This window comes from Diabrotica undecimpunctata, chromosome 2 (genome assembly GCF_040954645.1).
Source record: "Diabrotica undecimpunctata isolate CICGRU chromosome 2, icDiaUnde3, whole genome shotgun sequence".
In the NCBI taxonomy this organism is placed as follows: Eukaryota; Metazoa; Arthropoda; class Insecta; order Coleoptera; family Chrysomelidae; genus Diabrotica; species Diabrotica undecimpunctata.
Genome location: NC_092804.1, coordinates 110001116 through 110013359, shown reverse-complemented (window position 1 = coordinate 110013359; position 12244 = coordinate 110001116). Strand labels below are relative to the sequence as shown.

At 31.2% G+C, this 12244-nt stretch overlaps 1 protein-coding gene across 2 annotated transcripts in view; it reads left to right on the top strand.

The window, feature by feature from the left end:
• The window catches only part of LOC140434772 (PDF receptor-like), a 1054707-nt gene that overhangs the window by 581898 nt on the left and 460565 nt on the right, over positions 1–12244 (top strand). For both annotated transcript variants that reach the window (XM_072523274.1, XM_072523273.1), the window contains exon 3: positions 11257–11297. In XM_072523274.1, coding sequence (XP_072379375.1) covers positions 11261–11297 — 37 coding nt within the window. In that variant the 5' untranslated portion in view covers positions 11257–11260. The remainder of the gene's footprint in view (positions 1–11256; positions 11298–12244) is intronic.

The following is a 12244-nucleotide window of genomic DNA, read 5'->3' as shown; positions in this document are numbered from 1 at the left end:
CTATTCATTTGACCGTCCAAGTATATATAGACGTATTCAGAGCTCCGCTATCTTATCAGTGGTAATTAAGTAGTAATTAAGATATCATTAGTCGTGAGTGATATCAATGGCCATGGCTGTAAGCTATCACGATAAATTCAATTAGACTTAGGTAAGCGAAATATTTAAATTTATTATGTTTTCTATTCATACCGAAACGGACGCACTACTACTCTAAAAAAATAATGCGATGTTCGCAGCGAATACACAATTTTCACAAAATGAGCAGTCGCTTTATAATGCATGGTGTCAGTCAGAAGCAAATGTTAAGAGACCTAATATGGATAATCAACGGTTGAGTTAAATAATCGCCGATATGGAAAAGATATTAGTACAGCTGGACAAAGTCGAACAACATACAGGGTTAACCTCAAGTGATGATAAATCACAGAAGAAATTAAAAGCAGATAATAAACTTGAATACTGCACCGATGAAGAAGATTTAGCGTATGAAACGGGCAGGATAAGAACCGAAAACAGGAAAACTAATAAAAAACTTAGAATGGATACCTTATTATCTCCTTCGTTTACGCAAAAATCAAGTGCAGAAACACAAATTAAAAAACCAATCAAAAAACCAAAACCACCACCTCCAGTTGTAGTAGAAGGTTTTTAAAGTGCTGTTGAGCTGAGCAAGCTCCTGACTGAGGCTGATATTACCTTCACTATGAAAATCATGAACAGTGAAGTTATAAAAATTAATACAGCCAATAGCGATCGTAACAGAGCATTAATAGAGAAATGAAATACGAGTTACCCTTCGTACCACACTTATGTAATTAAGCAAGAGAGGCCAATTAGAGTTGTTGTTAAGAAATTATCTCACACATAGTCACCAGAAGAAATAATAAAAGACCTACAAAAACGACAATATAAAGCCATTAAAGCTGACAAGAAATTTAAATGGAAAATTAAAAAACAACTAGATAATATGTTCATCCTAACATTTAGACAAAATGAAGATATAAATAGAGTTTACGGCATAACAGACATACTTAGTAGGAGAGTTGAAATCGAGCCATTAAAGAGTTCCAGATTAGTCTCATAATGTAAAGGATGCTAGGATTACAGACACAGGTGGAAGTACTGTATAAAAGAGCCAAGATATGTAAAATGTATTGGTAAACAACTTACTAAAGATTGCCGAAAATCACCGGAAGATAAACCAAATTGTGTTCTTTGTGGAAAAAACCATCCTGCAAACTACCGCGGATGTTATGTAGCTATAAAATTACAAACAATGAGAAAAAGAAAAACAAAGATAACTTTATAGCGCCCTATAGAGTGATTAAAAGCAAAAAACTAAAAATGGCAGAGGTCAGTGAAAATAGAAGTTACAGCGATGTAATAAAGAATGCAAGGAGACACGCATCATCGTAACAAGAAAAAGAAACTGATATTACATTTAAAATGATATTGGAAAAGCTCACCAAGATTGATGACAAAATAACTCAAGTCGATATTAGAGTTACTTGATCACAGCATAGCGCTAAAAGAGCTATTCCGAAAATCAGAAATGGCTAAGGACATCCGAATAATGGCGTGGAACGCAAATGGACTGTTACAACATCAGATCGAGTTGCAAGCAGTACTAGATATAAAAAAATTAATCTGTGTCTCGTTTCTAAAACACACTTAACAGTCATATGTACAATTTAGGGGGTATGGAGTATATTCTACTTTACACCCAGATAATGCAGCTAAAGGAGAAAGCGCTATCGTAATTCGTAAATATCGTAAAAAATATGCAACTGAGCACACACAAGCTACAACAGTCTGTGTGAAGATAAAAACACACCGTAAATATAAGTTCAATATGTTGTCCTTCGAAACACACTATTAAAAGAGAAAAATTTAAAGAGTTTATGAACACTTTAGGAAAAAGATACATCATCGGTGGCGACTTTAATGCAAAGAATACCTACTAGAGCCCTCGGCTATCTACAACTAAAAGAAAAGAACTATTGTCAGCTGTTAAGGAACAAAAGGGTGAAGTAATCTCTACTGGCCTACGGATAGGAAAAAAATTCCAGACCTGATAGATTTCTTTATTTACAAAAATATCTCAGCTAACTATTTGGATATCAATGACGGCTGGGACATAAACTCTGATTACTCACCGATAATTTTAACCATGAGTAATACAGTGATTAAAAAAGAGTTTAATCCAATATTGACTAATAAAAAAACGGACTGATAGAGCTTCAAAATAAACCTTGAACACAAAATTAATCTTGCTGTGTCATTGAGAGACACGAGGCAACATGATGACGAATTAGAAGTTTTTATAAAAATATCCAACAGGTAGCTTGGACTTTTATACTCCTTCAATAACTTCTAGAACAAAAGGGAACAACTGTCCAAAAGAAATCAGAGAACTTATAGTAGAAAAAATAAAGTTAAGAAAAAAATGGCAGCAATACAAAGCTCCACGAGACAAAACTAGTCTAAATAATGCTGCACAAAAACTAAAGAGGCAGATGCAGAATATACAAAATGCAACAACTAATTCTTTTTTAAGTAATTTTACAGATTATTCGTTATGGATGGCAACAAAAAGAATGAAGAGACCAATTAATCATTCTTCTCCTATCAGGTTGGAAAACAGCAACTGGGCTAGAAGAACGTTTAAACCCAACAACAGTGATGGTGAAAAACTGAGATGGGAAGAACCACTCCACAAACTAAAGAAAGAATAACGTTGACATCATTTAGAAAACTAGTAACAGAGATAAAAGAGAATATAAATCCTAAGAAAGTTCCAGGATATGATCTCATAACTGGAGAACTATTAAAAACCTACCAAGAAAAGCCATAGTTAAGCTGACACACCTAATAAATGTTGCTTTTAGATTGAGATATGTTCCTAGACTCTGGAAAGTAGCCGAAGTCATTATGATTGGCAAACCAGGTAAATCTCCAAATGAAGTGACACCCTATCGACCAATATCACTCCTTCCGGTGATGTCAAAACTATTCGAAAAACTTTTATTGAAAAAAATAAAACCAATAATAAAAAGAAAAAACTTCCAAAAAATACCAAATCATCAATTTGGTTTCAGAAATCAACATTCCACTATAGGCTAAGTTCACAGAATAACGAATATAATAGAAAAAACACAAGAAGAAACAAAAGTCTGCTTTACAATCTTCTTGGACGTAGCACAGGCGTTTGATAAAGTCTGGCATGAGGGTTTAAACTATAAACTAAGAACTTTCATGCCTAAACAGTACTCAGAATTCTTGAAATCATACATTGCGAATATATATTTCAGAGTAAAACAAGAAGATGTGTACACCGACTTAAGGGAGATCAAAGCTGGCGTGCCACAAGGGAGTGTCTTAGGTCCGGTCCTGTGCCTATTGTATACGTATGACATTTCAGAGCTGAAACAAAACACTATTGCCACCTTCGCGGATGATACAGCCATACTAACGATAGGAGATACTAATGAATAAGCGACTGATAAGTTGCAACTATCAGTAAATAAAATACATAACGACCAGAAAATGGCGAATAAAATTAAATGAGACTAAATCTGCACATATTAACTTTACAAATAAAAAAATAGAAATTTCCCAGTTAGAATAAATAATACCCAAACTCCTTATGCAACATCAGCAAAATAATTGGGCATCACCCTAGACGCGAAGCTGCGCTGGAAAGTCCATGTCAAAAAGAAAAGAGGGGAGCTTGATATTAGATATAAGAAATTGTATTAAAAATGTAGCTAATTAAAAAAAAATTCAACATTCAATTCATAATAAATTATCCATCTACAAGCAAGTACTGAGGCCAGTATAGGTATATGAGTGCCAATTCTGGGGCTGTACCAAAGCTAGTAATCTACATATTATCCAGAGATTTCAAAACAAAGTACTGAGAAACATTGTTGATACTCCTTGGTATATCCGTAACAGCAACCTCCACCAGGACGTGGGTATGAAAACTGTAATCGACATAATCAATAGAACAGCAGCAAGTCACGGGCAGAAGCTGCATAGTCATGTGAATGTCGAGGCAATCCAGCTTCTTGACAACACCGAACTAAAGAGAAAAGTCATAAGGACAAAACCATTTGAGTTGGTGTAAATGTGTAACAGTTTAGTGTAAAAAGCAGAGTATAGTGCTGTGAAATTATTGCATGTTAGTTGTAGTGCATTAGTTATAGATAAAATAAGAGTAAGTCATAGGATATGCCCTTAGATTTAAGTATTTGCTGTTTATTAAGTTAGGTCAGAAAATAAATGATAATTGGTCATTTGTAACCAGATAGCATTATACAAACACCGTAAAAAAATTGATGTATGACCGCTTTATGCGAATACACTTCACACTTCAATGCAACTAAAGTCCAGTATTTTTAAGTAACCTCTTTGATTTTCCTGTTTAGTCAAAGGTCACTAAATTGCTGCATGGCAGCCAAAGTGTCTCGTTAAATCCTATTTCTTAACCCCTTTTTAGGTTCAAGTAGACATTGATAAAAATCTGATATGAAAAATATTAAAAACACAACTTAAACTTCAAACGCTCTGCAAAAACTAAATATTTTATGAAATACTTTAGTAGTTATGAGATAACAATAACGGAACTTTTTATCCTATTCACTAGCACCTCAGAAACTAAAGGCACTCGAGACAAAGTTAAAGAGCTGTTATTTTATAACTTTATATCAAATCATATAACTAAAGAGTTGACAATATTTGAATAACAGCGAGTTGCTACCTTAAATTAATTAATATTAAAATTGGTCGAAATGGTTATGACAAATAAAACCAATATGAAAATATACAGGGATGACCTAATTATTAATTTGTTTTTAAAGTGATTCTATTTAAAGTATCTTATTTTAAATAAAGTAAAATAATTAATAAAATTAACAGTTTAATAAACAGAGAATTAATTTTATAAATTTACAAATCAAAAAACAACACATTAATTAAGATCCTGAAATATATACAACAACAGATCCAAATAATAACAATACTCTTCATAAAAGAATTAAAGACATAAGTGGATAAAAGTCATATGTCACGTTTTTAAGAAAATTGTTTTATTGGTTTTCTGTTCTTCTAATGTGCTGTTTTTAAAATTTTAAAATTACCCATTTTTAGCTAATTAAAAAAATAGGAAGGTATTAAAGCAACATACACACTAGATTGTCGAATTCTAGTGGATAAAATAATGTATTATGTCCAAAATTGGGGACATATTACCTTTATCCACTCAAATGTTTAGTAGCTCAGCAGTTGGTTTTCTGACATTTAACTTTATAGGTTATGTTATGGAAATCAGTGTAACTGTGTAATTTATTTTATAAAAACATTTTTACAGTTTTTATGTCAAAAAGCTACGAAAAATTTACATACTATATCTTCAACAGAAAGAAGAAAATACTGTTAAACAAGGTAATATTACGAGTACATTATTATATAAAGATTCATATGTATCTTGTTTTATGCAAAGTATCTACCAGTTAATGCATTTTACTGCAGTTTTTATCACATACTTTGATAATTATGATTATTAGAAATTGAGTTAAAACGAATTTAGATATAAATTTTCAAAATATTTATAATGAAAGTTATAAAACAGTTCAAAATAGCATTTTAAGCTTTTGTAAATGTTTCGATTTTAATTTTTGAGCAAGATATTATGAAACTTTTCAGCGCATGGTCAGCTCGCAGTGAATAAAAACCAATACATACGAAAAATCCATGTGGACTTAAAGATGCATTATTACTTAATGATAATAAATAAGACAGTTGCAGCAGTTAATAATTAAAATTTTTGTTAAAAAGTGGTTAAATAATTAGCTTACAAGAGTTCTACTTATACGTATAAACAGATACATAGACACTTTGTACGTGAAATCAAATCTTGACTGTCTTTTACATTTTATTTGGATCTACTCTGTATGAGTACAAGAAACCAATTCGCTAAGGATTTCTGCTTAGTTGAGGAGACATGTCGTGGAATGCAAATTTTAGATTCCCCATGTCTCTATTAACATTTTTATCAACGTCTGTTTTGCTTTGCAATTTTTAGAAGGTTCAGATTAAGGCAGAAATCTGAATTGTGTTTCGAAACTATTTTACGGATTTATTATCAGATGTCGCTATTGCGTCCATATCGAAGCCATTTTAATGTTGCTTCGTAAAGACAGAAAAGATTTATTTTTCACGTTGAGAAAGCCTATGAATAGCTGTTCTGCTGAGCCCTATTAGGGCGAAATACGTATAAACAGATACATAGACACTTTGTACGTGAAATCAAATCTTGACTGTCTTTTCACTTTTTTTAAAACTTAATCAACTTTAAAATGACAGGATTTTAAAAGTTAATCTCACGTATAAAAGCTATATGAGAGTTATACTTGAAAAAGTCCGATCGAATGTCTATTTCAAAATTGTTTCACGAAATTTGTTATGACTCTATTTCTAATAATCGGATCAAAGTTTACCCAATACCGTTTTGTTCATTTATTTCCAAAGATACAATTTTTATTGTGTCAAAACTTAATATCTATATAACTTTAGGATATACAATCATTTAAACAATTAAATTATTATTAACAAATTATATGACGAATTTGAACCCTGCTAACCTTCAAAAATCAAATTTCCGCACCAAAAATCATAAAAATAAACATTTTAAAGTGCATACTTGAGCCTCCCCCCGGTCTCTTAGATTATAAAGTAATTGCACGTCTCATGAGAACTTCCTTAGTGCTCCTAACTTATATTTTTATTCTTTTATTTTATTTTCTTCGCTCATCGTGTGAAGGCATTTTACGTTTCTATCTTTTTTGGAAATAAAATAAAAATACGTTAACCAGAAATAATTATAGGCGCTTCTATGAACATTTCTCTCCTAACATCGATTCCACAACTTTTTCTAGAGTCTTCTGCTGTTGAAACTTCCACAATAATGCAACCGCGGATTTTCAATAAAATCGGCGTCACTCGAAATACCAGAGATTCGCAAAAACAGACAAGAGAAAAGCTGTTTTTAAAAAACCTAGGATCCCGCAAATAATACAGCCACGTCTACGATCAAGACAAAGAATCTTTTCAGACTTATTGACATGAAAATTCCTGTTAGAAGAAAAATGAGCAGGATAATATATAAGATATATTTAAATTTTATAGCAAGGTTATAGCAATTTTAAAGTAATTTAGCTGTGAAATTCTAAATTGTGCTTAATGTAGGTATTATTAAAAATAAATTGAACTTTACGTTTATAAATTAAATTTTTAATGTAAAAATTTAATTTTAAATAAATTGCGTATTACCTACCCATCAAAAATCTGAACTGTGAACAAATTGATATAAATTAATTATGCAACACATGTTCAATAAACGCTTTTTGCACGAGTTGTATCCAATTTTACTAAATTGTTAAACTAAATACCAAAAAAGATGTTACAGTAGGCGGTCAGTAGACTAACGCGACGCTTCATACTATGTTTTTTTATTTTTAAAATTTAAATAATAATTTTTAAATTGAAACAACAAATTATATTATTATGAACTAATTTATTAAACCTGTTATTAATATATTAAAATAATTCACCTGGTAACGTATTAACAAAGCATGCGTTGTTTACTTCTAATAGACCTGTCAAATTCAGAAAAAATGTTAAATTAATAAATTATTAATAAATATTATTTGATAGTAAATTTAACTATTATAGTTCGTCCCAAACGAGTTGATCGAATTCTCTCTAACACATTAAGCTAGAAGTGACAGATAAAAACGTGAGCCTGTGATTATTCGTAGATGGTCTGGATTGTGACTGGTTAGTATTTTCAGACATTTTAAAGTGAAAATTTAATTTTGTATTTATTGTCATAAAAATATTTTAAATATACCTAGATATACCAAGAAAGAACGAAAACTAATATTAAAATTATTAAATTATTTTCAAATAGAGAAAGAAGCTGGGACAACTTTATTACCAGTTTCTGCCGTTCGTGAAGTAAGTTTTAAATTATTCTAAAAAATATTAATAGTATTTTAAATACTATACATTTTAGCGTGTTGCTGAGGAGTTAGGAGTTTCGTTACCAACAGTAACGGTAAGACGATTGACAAATAAAGGCATTCAAATAGATGCTAGCCAGTCTGTGGCAATAAGTAATTCTGTATGTGATAATCTAGGAGTTTCATCAACCAATAAATATGAATATGTTATTAAAACTTGAACGTTTAGTGAAGGTTTGTATCAAAATACAGTTTGCTATAACTTACTGAAATATTACTGGCGTCTTTTCATTTTTTCTGATCTTTTATCATCCAGCCTCAAGAGTCCACTGCTGAACATAGGCCCCTTCGTCATGTTTCCAACCCCGTCTATCTTGCGCCGCTCTCATCCAGTTTTTATTGAGTCTTCTTAAATCGTCAGTCCATCTTGTAGGTGGTCGACCGATGCTTCTCTTGTCTTCCCTTGGCCTCCATTTCAATAACCTCTTTGTCCATCGCCCATCTCTCATTCTGCCTATGTGTCCTGCCCATCTCCATTTTAGTCTGGCTATCTTCTCGAAGATGTCAGTCACTCCGGTTCTTCTCCTAATGTCTTCGTTGGTTATTCTGTCTCGCAGAGTTATTCCTAACATGGACCGCTCCATTCTTCTCTACGTGACTCTTTGTTTGGTAGCTGCTGCTTTTGTTAAGGTAAGTGTTTCTGTCCGTACGTCAAGACTGGAGGACGCACTGATCTAATACCTTTCTCTTTAGGCATGTGGGCAGCTCATTTTTAAAAGTTTCTCTCAGTTTTCCAAATGCTGCCCACCCAAGGCCGATTCTTCTCTTCAGTTCATGAGTCTGGTTATCCCTGCTAATCATAATTTCATGTCCCAGGTATTTATATCTATCTACGAGTTCTATTTCTTTCCCACCAATACTGATGTTCTGGTTGGGTACCAAATCGGTCATGATTTTTGTTTTCGAGATATTTATATTTAAACCTACACTTTCTGTAGCCACAACAAGTTCCTGTACCATCTCTCTTGCCATACCTAGATCTTCAGCTATTATAAGTATATCATCGGCGAAACGTAAGTTGTTTAGATATTCTCCATCTATTTTTATTCCCTTTGTCATCCAATCCAAATTCTTAAAAGCATGTTCTAGCACCGTATTAAAAAGTTTAGGTGACATTGGGTCTCCTTGTCTAACCCCCCGTTCTATTTTTTTGCGATTACTGTTAGTATGTAATCTGACAGCGGTTGTTGCCAGCAGGTATATTTTGTATAATAATTTAGTATATCTATAATCTAGCCTGCATTCTTTAAGCGCCTGTAATATTTTGCTTAGATCAACTGTGTCAAAGGCTTTGTGAAAATCGATAAATATTAGAACTAAAGTTTAATTGTATTCCACTGCTTTCTCTATTAAGGTTTTTATACTTTGTAGATGGTCATTTGTTCCGTAACTTTTTCGGAATCCTGCCTGTTCCCTTGGTTGATAAGTCTCTAATTTTCTTTCCATTCTCTTAACTAGTATTCGCGTAAACAACCTATATATATGGCTAAGGAGGCTAATCGGTCTGTAATTCTTTAAATTTGCTTTGTCTCCTGCTTTGTGTAATAGAATCATAGTAGCGTTGTTCCAGTCTGTTGGAATATTGGCGCTGTGAAGGCAGATATTGAAAAGTTGTTTAATTTTTTCAAGTAATACATCCCCTCCAATATTTAGTGCTTCTGATACTATTCCATCGTCACCCGGGGTTCGATTATTTTTCATTTTCTTCAGGGCTTCTTTGATTTCTGATTTTGTTATATCGGGCATTAAATCTGATCCTTGGTTTAATACCCCAGTTTTTAGTGTAATTGGAGGTTCCGTATTGTTATCTTTTTTTTTTGATCTATATAACTCTGTGTAGAACTCTTCGACTATTCTTAATATTTCATCTCTGTTCGTTGTTTCTTCTGCAGTGCTGTTTCTCAGTTTGTTAATTCCTCTTCAAAACTTTCAAGCTCTATTGCCTGTTTTGTTTTTTCTACATTGTATTTTCTTATGTCTTTTCTTATTGCCTTTGTGATCGTCTTATTTATTTGACTTATCGCTTCTTTGCTTGTAGTGTTATCTCCTTTCATTTGTCGCCTTAGTTCTATAAGGGTTTTCGTGGGTTGAGTCAGTTTTTCATCTTTTTTTCTTGTCTTTACATTTGTTTGAAATGAACAAATATACGAGTAACATGCTGATGACTTTACATTCGTAACAAGTTTTTTGTATCTCCTTTAAAGAGAAGATTCGGTCTATAGTAGATCTGCCTTTTCTAAAGCCAGCTTAGTAATCTTGTAAGATTTTTTCCTTCTACAAATTTAGTTATATTTTTCCATTTCTTGTATTGCTGTCGCCACTTCTTACTCTGTAGAATACCTTTTAACTATCTGATCTTCTTCAACTGCCCAATTGACTACTGCTTCGCGCTGCACCTCACCATTGAATAACTTTTAAAAGTGTTTTTTTCACTGTCATTATTTCTAGCGCATCGCTAATTTAATGTCCGTCTTTACTTTTTATATAACTAAAGTGACTTTGGTGACCTATTCCCATCTTCTTGGCGTAACGACCTCACCTATACTGTTCTTTCGGTACTTTTAAATTTAACTTATTTATATCTCTTTTTCTTTCTACACATAGCTTTCATTATTTACATTCCTGTTTTTACATTCTTTATTATATGTTAATAACTGTTGTTTAGTCTTCTTCTTTTCCTTTTATGTCACCTGAAAATGTCCTTAAACCAGTCTTTGTTTTTACTTTGCTTAAAGTCGAAAACTATTTTCTTGCTAGATTTAATTTGTTTAAGCTGTTGTTATTTCGTTTTCATATTAATTTGACTTCTTCTTCCTTAAATTTTTTAATACTGTACTTTTCATTCAGTTGATTATTTGTTCTCATTATTTCTTCATGCCTCCCCATAAATATTTTGGACTTCTTGTTAATAACTAAGTGGTTAATGGGAAACTATTTAAACAACTAAACATAAATTATTTTAAAAATATTTGTTGTATGATTAATACATGATAATTATATTTAAACGATTATATAAATTAATTTTCGAGTGTTGCAATTTTTAACATTTTCCAACTTGTACGTATACCTTGTATATGCATTTAATTGAAACGATTTTCTCTAATTTTATAACACAATTTTCTAGACCCCACGTCTTTGATGGTAATAGTAATTTATTTTATTGTTTCAGAATAATGGCGTATAACAGCTCTGGAAATAGCACAATTGACGGTAAGAGCTTTATTATTTATGTCGTAGTTGTCGTAGTTAAGTGGAAAAGAGTTGAGAAAAATCTAAACGTCTCTTGTAAAGTAACGGAAGATGTATTTTGTGAAATAAGAACTTGTAACTGAAATTGTATTTTTCAGCTTCTAAAAAGAAATAAAAACAATATATTTTCAGATTTAAATTTAATGTAGAGTTATTTATTCTGTAGAAAAATCTTCAATCTACTAGTTACCAACATCATCTACATTATCTTCTATATATATATATATATATATATATATATATATATATATATATATATACATATATATATATATATATATATATATATATATATATATACATATATATATATATATATATATATATATATATATATATATATATATATATATATTGATTTATAGTATCAGCAATCGGTCAGGAAATAAAACTCTATTTGTTCAGTCTCAATATTTCGTCACGATTTTGTGACTTCTTCAGGAGAAAACTGTAAATTTATTAGAATAATTAATGATTATATGTAAACAAATGAATATTTTAATAATTACAACTATAAGAATGAAAATTTAAATTTTTTTGGCATATCTAAATAAATGACATATTTGTTTGATTTTATTTAGGAGTTATGGTAACCGCAATATTTTATAGAGTGAATTCCCGTTGTACAATTTTCAGCGAGTAGGTTAAAATAAACAATTACTATGACAGTATTATTCATTTTATAAAGTGGAAAGACGGAATTAATAGAATTGAGAAAGAATCAGGAACACGATAAATTGATCTATAAAATGTAATTGATGGTATGTAGTCAGTTACTGCAATACTGATATTTAGGAATGTAATAAAATTATAGGTACAGTTACTAGAGAATTACTAAGTTTGTGTTTAAAGGTTAAGATCCATCATATTATATATTGTTTAGTATGTTGCAGTAGATATTACTTAAA